At 40.9% G+C, this 18,561-nt stretch overlaps 1 protein-coding gene across 5 annotated transcripts; it reads right to left on the bottom strand.

The window, feature by feature from the left end:
* Window positions 1-9,821: 9,821 nt before the first annotated feature.
* Window positions 9,822-17,274, bottom strand: LOC128436297 (uncharacterized). 5 transcript variants are annotated; one of them, XM_053418093.1, is made up of 7 exons: window positions 16,962-17,274; window positions 15,763-15,852; window positions 13,191-13,343; window positions 11,927-12,913; window positions 11,487-11,645; window positions 11,082-11,177; window positions 9,822-10,581 (listed from the first exon to the last, which is right to left on the bottom strand). In XM_053418093.1, the coding sequence occupies exons 3-7, from the start codon at window positions 13,191-13,193 to the stop codon at window positions 10,273-10,275; spliced, it is 1,554 nt and encodes a 517-aa protein (XP_053274068.1). In that variant the 5' UTR covers window positions 13,194-13,343; window positions 15,763-15,852; window positions 16,962-17,274; the 3' UTR covers window positions 9,822-10,272. The 5 variants fall into 5 exon arrangements, 2 of the variants coding, with proteins under 2 accessions (XP_053274068.1, XP_053274069.1); XM_053418094.1 differs by having other exon boundaries at window positions 16,967-17,274; XR_008337999.1 differs by having other exon boundaries at window positions 13,191-15,852.
* Window positions 17,275-18,561: the final 1,287 nt, after the last annotated feature.

Below are 18,561 nucleotides of genomic sequence, written 5' to 3'. Positions count from 1 at the left end.
AATCATCTACCTGCTGCAGAAGGCTTACTCCTCCCTGGACAGACCCAACACCTCAGTCCGGATCATGTTTTTCGACTTCTCCAGCGCCTTCAATACCATCCAGCCCACTGCTGAAGGCCAAACTGGAGGGCACGCAGGTGAGTGCTCCCCTCATCGCTTGGGTCGATGACTATCTGACGGGCAGACCACAGTTTGTGAGATTACAGAACTGTGTGTCTGATCATCTGATCAGTAACATCGGGGCCCCCCAGGGAACTGTGCTGTCCCCCTTCCTCTTCACCACATACACTGCTGACTTTAAGCACTGCACAGAGACGTGTCATCTGCAGAAGTTCTCTGATGACACGGCCATTGTGGGGTGTGTTGAGGGCGGAGGGGAGGCTGAGTACAGGGACCTGGTTGACCGCTTTGTGAAGTGGTGTGGGGAGAACCGCATGCAGCTCAACGTGGCGAAGACGAGGGAGATGGTGGTGGATTTCAGGAGGACCAAGCCCCTGCCCTCTCCTGTCTGCATCGGTGGGACGGCTGTGGAGGTGGTCCCTGCTTACAAGTACCTTGGTGTCACACTAGACAATAAACTGGACTGGTCCACCAACACAGAGGCCGTCTACAAGAAGGGCCTGAGCCGGCTTTATTTCCTGAGGAGGCTCAGGTCCTTCAACGTCTGCAACAAGATGCTGCAGATGTTTTATAAGTCTGTTGTGGCGAGCACCATCTTCTTTGCTGTGGTGTCCTGGGGTGCGGGCATCAAGGCTAAGGACGCCAACAAACTGAAAAAACTGATTAGGAAGGCAGAGTCTGTGGTTGGCTCTAAGCTTGTCACCCTGGAGGAGGTGGTGGAGGACAGGATGCTGGCAAAACTGCTGGCAATCATGGACAATCCCTCTCACCCCCTCCACAAAACACTAGACAAGCTAAGGAGCAGCTTCAGCCACAGACTCATTCAACCCCGCTGCTCTAAGGAACGATACAGGAAATCGTTCCTCCCAACCGCAATAAGACTATACAACTCATCTACCTCTGTCAGAGCCACCATCACAGAACTGCACTAAATATACCTGTCTCAATTCATCATTTTATACAATAATATTGTCTTTTGCACACTCTGTCTACATATTCTTACACTCACAGTATATTATATTATCTATTGTATCGCCAAATACTTATATTTATACCCGTACTATATATCATATATTATATCATACTCTTTGTATATTCTTTGTATATATAAGTCTATATACACATATTTTATTTATACATGTGTACATGTTATTAATATTATATTTTACTATTATTATTATTATATATACTGTTGCTGCTATTATTACTATATACTGCTATTATATTGGTATAATTACTATCATATATAAATATATATTATATACTATATATACTGTACTATTTTTGATATACTGTCTAACAATAACATTACCATCATATCATCAGTACTATTACCATCATCTGCCACTGCACCTTATCTACCTATTTTATCTTGTGTTTCTGTTTTTATTCTTTCTACCGCAATATTTTATATTTTATTGTATTGTATTGTATTTTATTGTATTCAAATGTACCGGCTGCTATGACGACTTAATTTCCCCTCGGGATGAATAAAGTAATCTATCTATCTATCTATCTATCTATCTAGATGCATCACTTACTGTTGAGAGGTGCTGGCACAGCTCGGCGAAGACTGCAGCAGAGTGTGGCTTCTGCACGGCCCTCTTGAAAACGAGCTCAACCATTTCCTGCAACTGCTCCGCTATGGAGCCAGAACAGTCTCAAAAGGATTAAATGCACACAGAAATGAATACATGCGCAAAAAAGATCCACAAATACATTTTCAACGCCGCTGGCTCAACACACTTGTCACACTAATCAGCGGCGTTGTCCGGCTGACTGTGGCTGGTTAGAGCACTTCATGTGTGTACGGTCACATACGGTTATAACGAACTTTGATAACGGGGATAGCGGGCTAGCCACCATGCTAACTGCGGTGGGAACAGCGCCGAAACCCGCTGACTTAATCCCAAGGCTCTCATGACACTGTTTCTCAAACACCGTCAGGTTAGAAGCAAACACTTGGTAGTAGTTAGTATCGGGTGTCCGTGCTGACTGTGTGTGGAAGCTGGGGGGGAAGCTAGCTGCCTCCGTGTAGCTTCAAGCTGTTGCAGCTGTTGAATTAGCAACGCAGTTTGGAAACAAGACCGGGGAACCGCTGCGTTAAGACACGATAACATAAGCACTTTGACCCGCTGGGTGTCACTTTATTTCAGCAAAACTGTCGCGTCATCAACAGCCCTTTTCTGTTGTCATCGTTCACTGTGTGTGAGGAGCCGGGGATCAGCGTCTACTAATTCTATGTCTATTGGCTGGCGGGCTAAAAACCTCCAGGCTGCCTGCGGGCGTTTTAATGACGTTGTGTAATGGCACTCACGTGATTGGCTGTACAGGAGTGAGACATCTGATTGGCTACAGACGATCCCCTCTTAGAAAAAATGCATTCGTGAAACAGAGTCGCGTCAGGGGAGTCTCAAAAGTCTCAAAAGTCTCACACACAAATGCAGCGAGGTTTACAAATTAAAAGCACTTTGTAAATGCAGGTCCAACAGTTTATATATGAATGTAACAAGCTCCAAATATGTATTTGATGAAGATTGCAAATACTTTTACATGCATATATTTGTGAATTTTTTTTCTATTTGTGTGTGCATCGGAAATGTTTATGAATCTTATATTTTACATGTGAATTTTTTTTACTTATATATGGAATGAAACATTTGTGTGTGCATTGAAAATGTATTTGTGGATCTTTTTTGTGCATGTATTAATTTCTGTGTGCATTTAATCCTTTTGAGACTGTTCTGGCTCCATACTCCTCACCGTCCAACTCCTCGTGACTCAGATCCGTCATGAAAGCTTGAAAGTTTTCGGTGAAGCAGCTGACGGACTTCTTCCTCATCTCTCCCAGCAGAAGAGGAGCTGGCTTGCAAGTTAATTCCACGCTTTTATTTTGTTTTGGGATCATGTTGATTCCAATAAATCGAAGTTGTCTTCAAGGCAAATCCAAAGAAACAAGTTCCGGTGCAAGAAACAAGTTCAGGAGCAAGAAACAAGTTCAGGAGCAAGAAACAAGTTCAGGAGCAGGAAACAAGTTCCGGTGCAACCAGCCAATAGTGAGAAGACAACTGAGTGAAAAATGAAAACTGACGTTTAAGTAACGACAGACTTCAAAGGTATAAGGCTGTTGCCTTGGTGACCTGCAGTGACATACGTCAAAGGAACAAAGCCTGATAACGTAAAAAATAATAATACAGAAAATGCTTCTTTTTTTTTAAATGTAAAAGAAGTTTCATTAAATTCAAACTTAATAACGGTTTGAGTGAAAAATCCTAGAAGACGTTTCTGAAACTTAAAAAATAAATTATATTCAGAAGTGTTACAAAAAGGCTATCATACGCTAATAAGGAATGATAATGAGCTCTTTAAGGTATGAAAAAAACTGCGCGCGCACATCCTGCGGCGCACATAAATAAAAAATAAATACAATTAAATCAAATTAATAAAAAAACTGTGCGCGCACATCCTGCGGCGCACATAAATAAAAAATATATTTAAAAATAAAACATAAAAAATAAAAACAATTGTATCAAATTAATAAAAAAAGTGTGCACATTCTAAATAAAAAAGCATGAAATGGCGTACGCCAAAGCTAATTCCGATTTACAAAACCATGCGCACGCAAAACCTCAACTCCAAATCCGCCCTCCACAGCCCCAATTTCTACTATAAATGGTCAATGCAAAGCACGTCACGAATATTAAATTATGAATCCGACCAATGGGTTTCCACCGTGAGTCCTGACCGAGGCACGGCATCAAGCTATGTGAAGAGGAAGTGAAACTTTCTGACACTGACATCGAGTTGTTTGTTAGTGAGGTGGAGGTGAAGAGCGACTTTATGGGACAGCAGTGATGTCACTAATAAAGAAAATACACTGATACTCTGCCGCTGCTGCTGTGTATAACACAATGTGGGAGATCAGAAATCGCTGAACCCTCGCTTCCTCCTCCTCATCCTTCCATTCGCATGCACAAATCGTGCAGAACCCCGCATCGGTGTCACGGCAGTATTTATCCATTTAGAGCATCTGACCGATTCCCTCACATCAGTGGATCCAGTCTCTCAGCACGTGTCACCGAGTACGACATGAAGTGTTGTGAACTCAGTCTGTTGATATCAATCCTCTTCCGCTCCTCTCCTCTGAAGCAGAAGGAGCAGACACCAACACGCGCGGCTAGACCCGCTACGTCTTCCTCTGTATCTGACGCGTTGATGATGAAATGAAACAACTAACCTAAAACGACTTCTATAACAAATGTTATAACTTAGTCACACTTTAAAAGTATGACTAAGATATACGTGAGGAAGTGTCTGCTTAACCTCTGATATTAAAATGTTGAAGCCACAGTTTATGTGATTGAAGCGTTTATTTGTTTAACACAAGTCTGAGTAGATTTTCTCCCATGTATTTTCAACCCTAACTTCATAAACACTTGTATAGACATCATATATCAGAGACTTTATTTCTTCTCAACCTCTAATCTCAGATTCCTGTGTTCTGCAGCTTCTTCTGAATCAAGAGGAACGAGAGCTGTTTGTGGGACTCGTCTCCAAGAGGACAGGAAGAGACATTCAGAAGAAATCTGTCTCAATCAACCTTGTAGACTTTGAGTGGAGTTTCATATAGGTCAGTGAGAGCTCTCTCCCTAGGTCATTTGTCAATTTGTCTCTTTAATTTTGTACATGTAATCATATTGTTCTTCTCCTGTCCACTAAATATTAATCAATTCATTTCCAAATATGGGTATGCTTCCTTTCCATGTACACAAAAGGGAACATGCTCCCTTGTCCAAGGGCACGTAATCCAATGTAGGATTTGATCTCTTTATTTCTTTCTGTTAGAAATTAGGATCAGTTATTGGATGTATTTACTTCATGAATGTCACTTGTTGATCTTCCATGTAATCAAGTTGCAGAGCTTGTGTTGTTGAATTAATAGTTTTAAAGAGATTCGTCTGATAGAGGCAGTCTTATTTGACCAGGACCATTCAAAATGAATAAAGAAAGGAATATTTCATGTTGTTTTTAATTATCACGTGTTATACATTCTCTTTGTGGGATTAATGTTTTGTCCTGATACTTGCATCATTTCTCCAAGTGTTTTACAAGGTTCATTTGTTTTATCAAATGTAATGAACAGACTGATAACTGTCATGTTCTGAAATCTACATCAGTAATGGACAACTTTGTTTCTAACAACAAAAAAACAGCAAGTATTTCAGTAGCTGCATTTCATACCGTAATCATTCAGTATACGTTGTTCAGAATATCACATCAACACATGGAACCAAGGTTTTGGTAAAGATGAGTTTAATTTATAGGAACTGACTGTCATCATGCTGCTATTACATTAAATTAATAAGACCGTGTCCTCGCCGCCGGTCTACGGGGAGTATAAAGTGAGCGGACGGACGGAAGTTGCATCCGCGCAGGAGTCAGGACATCAGCTTCATGCAGCTCGTCCAGGGCCTGATGTCGGCATGTGGCGGAATGTGCACCGCTGTTATAACGACCGATGTAAACTCCCTCGGGATGTAATAAGGTCGGCATCTGATCACGAGCTGCTCCAGGTCCGGAGAACAGCCCGAAGAAATAATCTCCACATCTGAGCACCACACATTGTTCTCCATGCAGCAGACACCTCCTCCCTTGCTCTTCCGAGAGTGTGTTGTCCGGTCCTGACGCTGAATGGAGACCCCCTCGGGAACCATGGCGGAGTCCGGGATCGAGGGGTCGAGCCAAGTCTCCGTGAAAACCATCACGTTACAAAAAGTCAGACTGCGGTTCAGAACTGTTCCTTGTAAAGTGTCTTAAGATCTTCTTGTTGATGTTCCAGCCCGATTTGGGGGGTGGGTATCAACTGAGTTGAACCCATGTTTTCTCCTGGATTACAGAAGAGGGCCTATAGTTTTTCGTATGACTGAAGATTACAGCGCTCATTTATACGCTGGCTCGCAACAAACAATTTGCGTCCTCACCTGCTGCGGCCACGCTGCACTTACTCACACACACAGAAACGGCAGTGGAGAGAGAGAGAGAGGGCGAGAGGGAGCGCTACGGTGTCCGTAAATAGATGTCGCCAAAGCCCTGCAGCCTATAAGAATCACTGTCCTGTCAGGTAAATTAAAATATCAGCAGAACGGGAAACGCGCCCGCACATCCTACGGGCGCGTCCTGCGGCGCATATCCTGGGGCGCACATAAATAAAAAAAAATATATAACAATTTAATTAAATCAAATGAATAAAAAAACTGTGCGCGCACATCCTGCGGCTGCCGCAAATCCTAAATAAAAAATAAAAAAATTAAATTAAATCAAATTTATATAAAAACTGCGCGCGCACATCCTACGGACGCGTGCTGCGGCGCATGTCCTGGGGCGCACATAAAAAAATATATATATATATAATAATTTAATTAAATCAAAGTAATAAAAAAAACTGTGCGCGCAAATCCTGCGGCGCACATAAATAAAGAATATATTTAAAAATAAAAACCATAAAAATGTAATTTATCAAATTAATAAACAAACTGTGCGCGCACATCCTGCGGGCGGTGCACATTCTAAATAAAAAAGCATGAAATTGAGTACGCCAAAGCTAATTCCGATTTATAAAACCATGCACACGCAAAACCTCAACTCCAAATCCGCCCTCCACCCCCCCAATTTCTACTATAAACGGTCAATGCAAAGCACGTCACGAATATTAAATTATGAATCCGACCAATGGGTTTCCACCGTGAGTCCTGACCGAGGCACGGCATCAAGCGATGTGAAGAGGAAGTGAAACTTTCTGACACTGACATCGAGTTGTTTGTTAGTGAGGTGGAGGTGAAGAGCGACTTTATAGGACAGCAGTGATGTCACTAATAAAGAAAATACACTGATACTCTGCCGCTGCTGCTGTGGATAACACAATGTGTGAGATCAGAAATCGCTGAACCCTCGCTTCCTCCTCATCCTTCCATTCGCATGCACAAATCGTGCAGAACCCCGCATCGGTGTCACGGCAGTATTTATCCATTTAGAGCATCGGACCGATTCCCTCACATCAGTGGATCCTTGCCTCCACTCTGGGATATTATTTGGAAAGTTTCTACATTTCTTGTTAGTGATCGCCTGTGCGCTCTATGCGCTCTGCGCTGGGTGGCTCTGCGCGCTGGGTCGCTATTACATGTGTAGCGGGTCAGTTCTTAATAAAGTTTTATACTTTTAGCAGTGTCATTTTCCCCGCTCTGGATGTGTTAATTAACCTGACAGGACGGCAACTCCTATAGGCTGCAAGGAGGCGGAGGAGTTTATTTAGGGACACCTTAGCACTCTCCCTTGTCCTCTCTCTCTCTCTCCCCACTGCCGGTCCTGTGGGTGTGTGCGGAAGTTTAGCGTGAGCGCAGCACGTGTGGTCGCAATTGTTTGTCGCAGTAAGTTGCTGGAAGTTATATAATGTTAACGGCGATCACAGAGAAAGTGTCCGCAAATTGTAACTGAAGTTTGTCCTTAGAGCCCAGCGTGAAGCTGTGTCTGTGTGCGACTGTGACGGCGTCACCGTGGATGCACGCTGTCCCTGCTTTATTTTAATGAATTAAAAGTATGAGATAAGGATGTGTTTTTATGTTTGTAAATGTTTTTAAATATTATAAATGTGTTTAAATTGTGTGACCTAACTATAACATGTTTGTTTTATAGGGCTGCCTCCAGCTAAATAGTTACGGTCACGGTTTTTTCCCACTTTAGATTTTATTTAGATTATTTGGTTTGATTATTTGTTTCTTTGTGTTTTGTTTTGTTCTATTGCAAGGTGCAATATATATGGTTGACTGGGACTGTGCAATTCAGCGGTAGTGACTTTAATGGTGGTGAATTATTGGCTCCATAAAGTAGAGGCCCTCTTTTGTCATTTTGTTGTTGTATATCGTTTGCAGTGATTTTCTTAAAGTGTGTTGTGTTTGGTTTTTAATGCATGATATTTCAGCATTGTACAATTGGGTCTGGAGCCTCTAATTTCTCTCTATTTTAAACTGTCATTTATATCAAGTCCAGGCCAGCCTTTCCAACCTTTGCACATGTCACTTTACTGTTTGAGCAGTCTGTTTTAAATCATTTGCATTTATTAAATAAATTGTATTTTGTATTGATATCTCAGCCTCCCGTCCCGTCTTATTCTGGATACTTGTTGAACCGAATTGACATTAACTGTCATCTCTGAACCATTTTTAATCACTACACATGCTTGCATTGTTACGATTCTTAAAGTGTGCTATGGTTGTTTAATGTATGATATATTAATGTAATGAACCGACTGATAACTGTCATGCTCTGAAATCTACATCAGTAATGGACAACAAAACCAGTATTAGTATTTCAGTAGCTGCATTTCATTTACCGTAATCATTCAGTATACGTTGTTCAGAATATCACATCAACACAGGGAACCAAGGTTTTGGTAAAGAGGAGTTTAATTTATAGGAACTGACTGTCATCATGCTGCTATTACCTTAAATTACATTGTACAGTATTTGGGATTATGTTGAATTTTATTTAAAACAATAATAAACAGACAAGTTAATTTACATGACAATTGTTTACAGTGCGGAAGTTACACTGTAACAGACTGCGTCACACTCGCGCTGTGGGTTTTACGCGGTGTCCTCGCCGCCGGTCTACGGGGAGTATAAAGCGAGCGCACGGACGGAAGTTGCATCCGCGCAGGACATCAGCTCCTGTGGGAACACACGAGCAAAGCGGAAGCGCATTGCTCCGCGCCCGTCAGCCCGTGATTCTGCTTTCTCCGCTGGTTGTGTATGCTCCGTTCAATGAAAGGGTTCGGGGTAAATGATGATGATCTTCATAGCATTTAATCATGTTCGGGGAAACACTCGGGGATATTGAAACTCCAGGAGAACCGCAGGGAACTCTAAAGTACGGGACACATATTTTAACATTTAAATATAATATGTCATTAATATCGTTTAAAATCATTTCCCAGTGTGTTTCCCCGAACTATGCCCCGAAACCATCGGTGCCGAACGCGATCGCAGCCGAAGTGAACAGCGCCACTGAGTTACATGGGGGCGGGCGTGAATGTTACGGGGTCAATTCTGAATAAAGTTTTATAGTTTTGGCAGTATTATTTTCCCCGTTCTGCTGATGTTTTAATTTACCTGACAGGACGGTGATTCCTATAGGCTGCGGGAAGTCGGCGCAGTCTACACTGTAAAAAAGAAAAAGTTGAGAAAACGTAAAATATCAAGGCAACATGATGCAAGAGATTTTTGAGTTTTCTCAACTTTTGCCTGCTGTTGTTGACTTAACTAAGGTTTTCAAGTTCTGCAAAGAGTTCTGCCAACTTGGATCTTCTTGTTCACCTAATTAGGATAATCATGTGAGACTAATAAAGAAATTCTTGCTTGAATGCCATGTAATTCTACCTTCACCAAACGCAGATTTTTTTGTTGAATTAATAAACAATTATGCCCCTCAATGTCATGCATTTGTACCTCCTTTAAACGTAGGTATTCTTGTTGAATAAACGTACAATTATCCCTTCAATGGCATATATTCCTAGATGCACCAAACACAAATATTCTTGTTGAATAAACATACATTTTATCTGTATAAATCAAGAAAAATGTATGTTGCTGTAATTTTATTATTATAAAATGCTAAACAGATAATAAATAAAACACAGTACAGCTGAATGTTATCTGAAATATTTCTTTATATTTTTTTATTTATTTTGAACAGGCGGGTTAAGCGCCTTTGTAAAAAAACTTTCTTCTCAAATTAGTTCGCAACATCAAATTGAATGACTAACCATTTTTGCATACACATACAACAATGTGTATTCAAACACATACACAATGTGTATATTCAAACACATACACATACAACAATGTGTATTCAAACACATACACATACACATACACAATGTGTATATTCAAACACATACACATACAACAATGTGTATATTTAGACACATACACATTGTGTATGTGTATTCAAACACATACACATACAACAATGTGTATATTTAAACACATACACATACAACAATGTGTATATTTAAACACATACACATACAACAGTGTGTATATTTAAACACATACACATACAACAATATGTATATTTAAACACATACAAAATGTGTATTCAAAATAAAAGTTTCGTTTTCAAAGATCTTGTGCGCTGGGAGCACCGAGAGCCACCAAGCTCAAAAAAGATAGTCTGGATGGCTTCAAATGTATACCTCAACTGTTTGGGGTAATTTATATTGAGGGCATATAGAAGGCCAAAGAGGTAGGCGAACGCAGAGGAGAGGTTTTCCATTTCATGCAGCACGATGCCCCCTTCCAAAACAACTGCATGGTCTCGAGCATGTGAGATGTCGGCTTCGTCATCTAGGATGGTGAGGATGGCCACAGACGCCCCTTTCAGCACTGGTGCCAAAATGTCAGTGTCCTGAGGAAAAATAACAGATGCATTTGAGCCTTGACAAACTAGAAAGAGCATTGTGTGTGAATGCTGAAAAGGTCCGTGCTAAAGCTGAAAAGTATAATTTGTAGGCTGAGATATGATTGGCTTCATAACGGCTAAAAACAGTTGAAATGTTAAAAAGGCAGAAGAAAATGGGCAGCTATACACTGGAACCTGACAGCCAAAGAAAATTGATGAAGCAATGGCAACATAGCTGACGTAATAGCTGAAAATAGATTTAGTAGTTTAGAAGTAGAACTTGTGAAAAGGAGATTTATTTACATGAATTGTAAAAAAGTTAGTGTGAACAATGTATGAAAATATGAACAAATCAGAGAAATATGATTACTGCACTGATAAACTGCACTGGGGAGGTGTATATTTCAATTTTGGATGAACTACTACTTTAAAATATCTCATGAGAATGAGGAATTAGCTACATGGCCTGAAGTATTTATCTTTTTGCTACAGTTACTAGTACTTACCAAGCACTTCATGAAAAACCTTTTGGTATCTTCGCGGAGGAAAATGGGCAAGCCTCTCAGTGCTGCTGTCTTTCGGTGTGTAACAACGTCAGATGTCTAAAGAGTATCCAGTGGAAAATAAGTATTTCAATAAGTATAGTACTGTACTGAACATACACATAATGCAAAATCAGAAATCTTTTATAGTACTGAAGATGAAGCACACACAACTTTACTTTAACAAATTAAAATACTGTTAAACCAAATGCCACCAAAACACAAAGGAAGGACTGAGGACATCCATTTTTACTGAAGCATATCCACTAAGGTAGTTTTTACAGCAGCCAACATCTTTTTCTGTGTCTGTTATAAGAAAGTATATTCATGCTCTTCTAAAAATGCCAGGCAAAGGAGCACTTCACTCACCTCATCATCGAGTTTATCAAGGAGGTCTTCCATTTCTTGGCCAAAACCACCCTTCTTAGTCCGGTAGAGTTTTAGCAGGCCAGGTCCAAATCTTTCAAGGGATGCATTAAAAGTCCCCAGGAGGTCTTTGCTGGTGATACGCCGAAATTCTTCAGATATCTAAACAAGACAATCAACAAAATATTGTAATTAATTGTAATTGCAATTTCAATTAAGCATGGGGATTTTTTTTTCTTTAACTGGAAGAAATGGGCTTCCATAGGAGTGAGATGGTTAGGGTAAGAAAATTAGGACAGGTCACAGAATCAAATGGATCATAGATTTAAATGTAACACTGGCAAGACAGAATTGACACATTTCCCCAGTAGATACTGTTCTTCTTCAAGAAAAGCCAATGTAGTTGTATAAGACAATTGCTAAATAAATTAGGACATCCTTACCTCCTGAGACGAAAACAGCGCAGGCCACCTCTCTTGGACCTCAGATACCATAGGCTGACGCTCCACGACTTCTCTCCGCCTGAGGGAAAACGTCAGCTCCATCTTCTGCTGTATCAATGTCATGTTCCTTTTCTTCTTTTTCATTTCATCAACCAGAGCAACTCTTTCCTCTTCAAGTGTAGAATCATCATGGTGTTGTGGATTATCTGGCACATGATTGACCTCTCCACGTTTGGGCTTCTTCAGGGTGAACGGGCTGTCATCTTCACCCCCCTCTTTTCTTTTCCTGTTCACATTTACCTCATTGCATCCTGCCTGGCGAAGCTTTGATCTGTAGTTTCCAAGTTTGTACTTGATACTTGTTTTCCTTCCCTCATAGCCTGTGATGCCAATTGGCTCCTTCAAGCATGGATACTTATGAACCAGCGCAGCGGCAACTGACTCAAGCTCATCTTTCTCGGGGTAGCTTTTGATTTCAAAAATTGCCTGTGCAATTTTATCCAGTATCTCCATTTTCATGTCTCTTGTCACTGCAAGGCCCTTCTTTGACTTTTCATATGTGTCATTGGCCTTACACAATTTCAGTTCCACATCATATGCAAACTTAGGGATAGGAAATGGAGATGGCCACTCTGCGACTTGCCTTAAATTCCTCCGGATAGAATCAGTCCAACTAGGCCTAAAATCTTCAGAGTGAACACTGAGTGTGTCCTGAGAGGAGACTGAACTAGTGGATTGGTCAAGTGGACATGAATCACTGTTCCACATTATATGCAAGACTGCACGCTCAGCTGGTAATTCAGACATTTCTGTTAAGTTGCAGAGTGCATTTCCAAACTCTGGATCCTCAAACTGTAGTGAGAAATCACCTTGAAGTTCAAGTCTCTCTTTCAGTATATCAATAAATTGCCCCACAGATGTTGGGACTTCAGGAAGCTGGATTCGCCGGGCTTCTCTGGTAGAAAGAACGACCCGAAGTAACAAAGTCTGAAAAGAGAGGAGAGAGATTTATCAGCTGATTATGTTTGATTAACAAATAATTTAGTGTCCAAATGAGAAGAGAAGAAAAGCAAGAGGAAAGGAAAGAGGGGAGCAGAGGACAGGAGAAGAGAGTTGGTGAGGAGAGGAGAAACAGAGGGTGGTGAGAGAGGAGAAGAGGGGAGAGAGTGAGCAGATGAGAGACAGAGGGGGAGGAGAGAGAAGAGAGAGTGAGGAGAGGAGACACAGAGGAGGAGGAGAGCAGAGGAGAGGGGAAAGAACATACCATTTTGAATAGCTTTAATGGAGAAGGAACTTCCTTGGGGTCACCATAAGCTTTCCACCAACTGTGTATGCTGCTAGAGGGTGGTAATCCGTCAGCACATCTGGATCCAGAAGAAGAAGGTCTGCACAGGTGTGATATTCAAGCTCATAGGACCTGAAATGTTCAACGTACCAGGAAGACAGTCTTTTACAAATGAATGCCACATCCTTTGCAATGACAAGAATGCTCACAATCTTATGGAATTCCGGGAGGCCACTGCACTGTCCAGCAGATAAAATCATGCCCGCTGCATACTGTGTCCCATGCAGGTGAATTGTTTTAGACAGAGACACACTGTCTAGATGTGGGTACTTCTTCAGTATTTCACACTTGATTGATGGATCCAGATCTGAAACCCTGACCACTTTCACATTTTCAACGTACAGTTTTGGCTTGAAAAGGTTCCCACTGTCCAGATGGTATGCCATCATCTGCTGGTGTTTTGAGGAGAGAGTGAGCAGCACATTTTTCCAGTTGTGAGTCTCATGGACAACCTTTTTAAAGAAGCTATGTTTTGCCTCGAATCTCATTGTCCACAATTCCACTAAAGGTCCATAGCAGCGAATAAGTTGTGGGTAGTGGTCAATGAAGTGGTGTTTTGGCCTCAGTCTGAACTCTGGAAAGGTACTGGTGAGCAACTTGTGATGATCCAGTAGTTTACAAGATAAATAACACAATGCTTCCTCAGAGAGACAGTTTGACACAACAATGTCAACAATTTCCTTGAGGTCCATCAAAATTTCCCAGGCAGGCTCCTGTTCTGGTATCTTACGTCCAACTATAAAAGGAAGTAAGCGCAGCAGTGTCCAATTTTCATGCCCATTACCTCCAATTGTTCCTTTTTCAAAGCTTGCTTTTGGAATTTTTTGAGGCTTGTTTACTTTGTCTGAATACTTGTAGGGAAATGATTTTATGCAGTCATTTAATGCATCAAATTTCATAAAGCCTTTTGAGATCAGATTTTTCAAACATAAGGACAATTCCACAGGGATGACTCCTTCAAAAAGGTCATGCAAAACATCTGGAGGAAATCCAGTTATTGGGTGAAAGAACAGGAGATGTTTTCCCAGGACACATTCACTTTTAACCCCATTAACACTTTTAACGCACTTCTGCCTAAGCTCTTCCAGAAACAAGTTATGTTGCTCAACACTTCTCAATTGGAAATCATTAACTTCAGTGGTTGCAATTTGGTCCCGACTTATCAAACAAAACCGACAGAACTTTTCAACAGTAAAACTTTCTTGAAAGCCTGCAAGACCATGTGCACCAAGGTTATCAGCACAAACACAATATACAGTGCTTTTAACAAACTGACCCACAACTTCAACAAAAATTCCCTCTTGTTCTAGACACTTTATGTCTTTAAGCAATGGCTCAAGAAACTTTTCATAACCATATTGTTTGACATCCACACTTTTACCCAAGAGAGCTACCTGAATTGAAGTGAGACTCGATCGAAACCTGACTGGTAAATTTAGAACTACCCAATATACTGCAGTAATCTTATGGATTTTTCTAGAGGTGCCCAGTGGGTTACAAACTTCAAAATCATCAATATATAATGCCAAACTGATACAGATGTTTTGTTGTCCCAGTAGCTTGTTCTCCTTGTAGTACTTGCCGTCCTGAAAAGACTTAAAGTTACCAGATAAATCTCTTTGATCAAATACAATTTTGTCCAAAAAATCTGAACATCCAAGTAAAGTTTCAAGTACTTTGGTGACTGATATATATACAAATGAGTTTGTATGGGCTGCGTTGTACAGATATTCTGTGGGTTCAATAACAGGAAAGTGCTCTTTGAAATATATATTCCTTCGGTGATCTGTAGATAGGGATCCTTTCTCTAATGTTGTTAAAATGAGTGGATTAGTTTGAACTATAGCACTAGAAATTTCTTGCAAAACAGAATCATTTACTTCAATTTTATGTTTTGAAAGGATCTCTTTGACACTGTTCAAAGTTTGAATGTTAGAGAAAGACAGCAGATTATGCAAATCTTCTACAATCTTTTGTGTTGCACCTCGAGAAACATGCAACACAGTTTGCATAGACAAAAAGAGAGAAGCTAATTTGTGCTCAAGAGTCTCACTATCTACATCCTCAACACTATCTTCAACCTCATTTAGTCTCACAGTATTATGAGCTGATGTCCCTGCTTCACTATCAGATTGTTCATCATCAATTATCTCATCTTCAGTAACAGTTCTTGCTATTGTTCGGAAATCCTTAAGTGTAAAATGTTTATGGTTTCGACTTTTGTGAGAACTGAAGGTTGGGCGAGTGTTTGTTTTAAAGGTACACCTTAGAAAGGGACATTGTACAGTTTCTCGTTTCTTTAAATGATGTCCGAGATGGTTCCAAAAAATTTTTTCACTGCAAATTTCTTTAAAATCACACAATTCACACTGAAATGTAAAATTTTCATGGGATTTCGCTGTTGAGTGTGATCTTGAGATGTGTGATCGTAACGCTCCAGGTGTTTTAAATACACAAACACAGTCTGTATGAATGCAAGGCCAGTGTGCACCTTGTCCGTGATGAAGCCGCAAATGCTTGAGAAGAGTCTCTTGGCTGGAGCTTTCAAATTTGCAAAATTTACAGTGCATGAAATCCACCTCTGAAACACAAGAGACACATATAACACAAAGTCAGTTTTGCTACAATCACTTTCACAACAGTCTCTGTAATTTATAACACAACTACAGATGTCAAACTTGAATCCTTTTAGGGATTCAAATCTTTCTGAGTCACTAAACAGATCCAGATCTTACGAGTCATTTGTCCATAAGCATATAAATTCTACCAGTGAAACAGAGCCTGTCTGTCTTAGACTATAAACAGGATAAATACATTCAAATTTGAGAGCTAGGCTATTTTACGAGGAGGGCAGTCTGCTGTTTGTGCATTTGAAATTTTGATGCAGGAAATAAAACTTTGCATTTTCATCTTATTAAAAATTCTCTGACATTAATTATGAGGCTGTTAGTAGTTCACAATGTTTTTATTTAGCTGCATTATATTCAACAGACACAAATACAGTATTATATTCTCATAACTCACAGTAAGCATCACTCATTCAACTGTAAATACAGTAAATGACATCATAGAAATGTGGAAATATAACTCCACAATTATTGACCGATTCTGATAACACATAATGCTGCAGAGAATAAAATGCTCCTCTGTGTTTAGTCTGTATTAGCCTCTAAAGTCTGTATTAGCCTCTAAAGTTCGTCCGGAGGGGACGCCCCGGTCCGGGACCCGGTCCCGGTCCGGGATGCAACTGTCCCGGACCGGGTCCCGGAGGTGCACCTGGAGGTGCTCCGGGACCGGTCCGGGACCCGGTCCGGGGACGTCCCCGGGGACGTCCCGGAGGAGACGTCCACGTGCTCCAAGTGCTCGTGCTCCAGGTGCTCGAGCACGTGCTCCGTGCTCCGGGTCCCTGGAGGTGCTCCTCCGGGTGCAGGTCCGAGGTGCAGGTCCGAGACCTGCACCTCGGACTTTTGATTTAAACCGCGCCGCCCAAGTGCGCCCCCCCCCAAAAAATGTCACCAGCCGCCACTGTGTCTGCCCCATGAAAGCGTATGCATGACCACTCGCGTTTGCATGGGCAAAATACAAAACGGGTTATCTTAACAAATTTAACCACAGCAGAAGTGCTATAAACATGCCAGTCTATGCCAGAACTAACGTAATTTAATGTGATGAAAGTAAAAACGCACTTACCATACCTTCTTGAGCAAAATTGTTGTGGGCTCCACGTCGTTGTCCATCCAGAAAATGTCTGTAGCTCAGGTTCAGCAGAGAGCCGTTAAAACCGGTTTAAACTGGAATCTACTGAGTTGGCCCAACTTAACTCAAAAATCTGCTCAAAAATTTACAAATCCTTGTTGTGCTGATTTAAAATAGTAGTTAGGACAACAATGAGAGAAAATTGCTGGACAGACAAGATTTTATAGATTGCATATTGCAAAGCCTTATTTCTGAGTCAGTTTAATTTGAAAACTCTTATGAGATCAACAATTACTAGTTACCATTTTTACAGTGTATTTAGGGACACCGTAGCTCTTCCCTTCTCCCCCTCTCTTATTGTGTCCGTGACATTAAGTTAAGTTGTCTTTTCCTGTTTTAGTAATTGTTCTCAAGACAATAAGGACGGGGTGGGTCCCTGCTTTATTTGAATGAATTAAAGGTATGACATAATGATGTGTTTAATGTTTGTAAATGTTTTTGAAACATTTTGATAAACTGGTTCAAATTGTATGACCTAAATACAACATGTTTGTTTCTGTTGAGTTGTGTTGCACTATTGCTGCAGCTACCGTTGCATTCGGAGGAAAGAATAAATGATGGCGTTATCTTTAGCCGTTGTTGGCGTATTTATTAACAGGCTGCTGACACATCAGTCTCACGGTCAGAGCTACTTTAACTGACACACTAACATATAGCAGGTTGGCTCTTATAGCCTGTACCTTGGCGCCATCCTGTGGCGTAACCATATATACATATTACAATACAGCATTACATATACATCTGAGTACATAATGAATATATCTCAACACCCCCACTTGTACTCAGGTTGCTATACTTCAAGCAAAAGAAACACAGGAAAACAGAATGAATGTGAACCTCTGTCATACACATATCAATCTCCAAAAAGAGCATTTGCAAACTTCTTCAGTTTCAACTTATTTACAGGTTTGGTCATTACATCAGCAACCATGTCATCAGTAGAACAATACATCAAAATCACCCTTCCCTCAATCACAGTTGACCTGATAAAGTGGTACTTTATGTCAAAGTGTTTACACCTCTGTCTGTGTACAGGGTTTTTGGCAAGAGCTATTGTCCCCTGATTGTCCTCATGTACAATAGTTTGTGTGTAATTGTAGTTATCTATACCCCCTAGTAACTGCTCCAGGTATAGACACTCCTGTATGGTTGAAGCCAGTGCCATATATTCTGCCTCGCAGGTTGATAGCGCAACTGTGGGTTGTTTTCTAGTCTTCCACGAGACTAGAGAGCTGTTCTGACTAAGACTGACAGAGTATCCTGTGGTACTGCGTCTGTCACTTGTATCAGCCGCCCAGTCAGCATCCCTGTAGGCTTGTATACCTAGCTCCTCACTGTCGTTTCTCTTAAAGCTTAACCCTTTCTCTGCAGTGCCTTTGAGATACCTTAAAACATGCTTCACAGTGACCCACTGCTCCTCTGTAGGCTCAGCAAAATACTGTGATAATCTGCTCACCACAAAACTTAAATCCGGTCTGGTACAAGTAGTCAAGTATATAAGACTACCAACAGCCTCCCTGTACATCCTGACATC

This window comes from Pleuronectes platessa, unplaced genomic scaffold (genome assembly GCF_947347685.1).
Source record: "Pleuronectes platessa unplaced genomic scaffold, fPlePla1.1 scaffold_94, whole genome shotgun sequence".
NCBI lineage: Eukaryota > Metazoa > Chordata > Actinopteri > Pleuronectiformes > Pleuronectidae > Pleuronectes > Pleuronectes platessa.
The sequence above is the reverse complement of the archived record's forward strand: the minus strand, read 5'-3'. Positions and strand labels throughout refer to the sequence as shown.

Bases quoted from the DNA above. Each gene is read 5' to 3' on its own strand.
- LOC128436297 (XM_053418093.1), bottom strand. The intron at 11,646-11,926 runs GTAAGGATGTCC...TGTCTTGTTTAG, and splicing joins CGCTGTTTTCGTCTCAGGAG to ATATCTGAAGAATTTCGGCG. The intron at 11,178-11,486 runs GTGAGTGAAGTG...GATACTCTTTAG, and splicing joins TTGATAAACTCGATGATGAG to ACATCTGACGTTGTTACACA.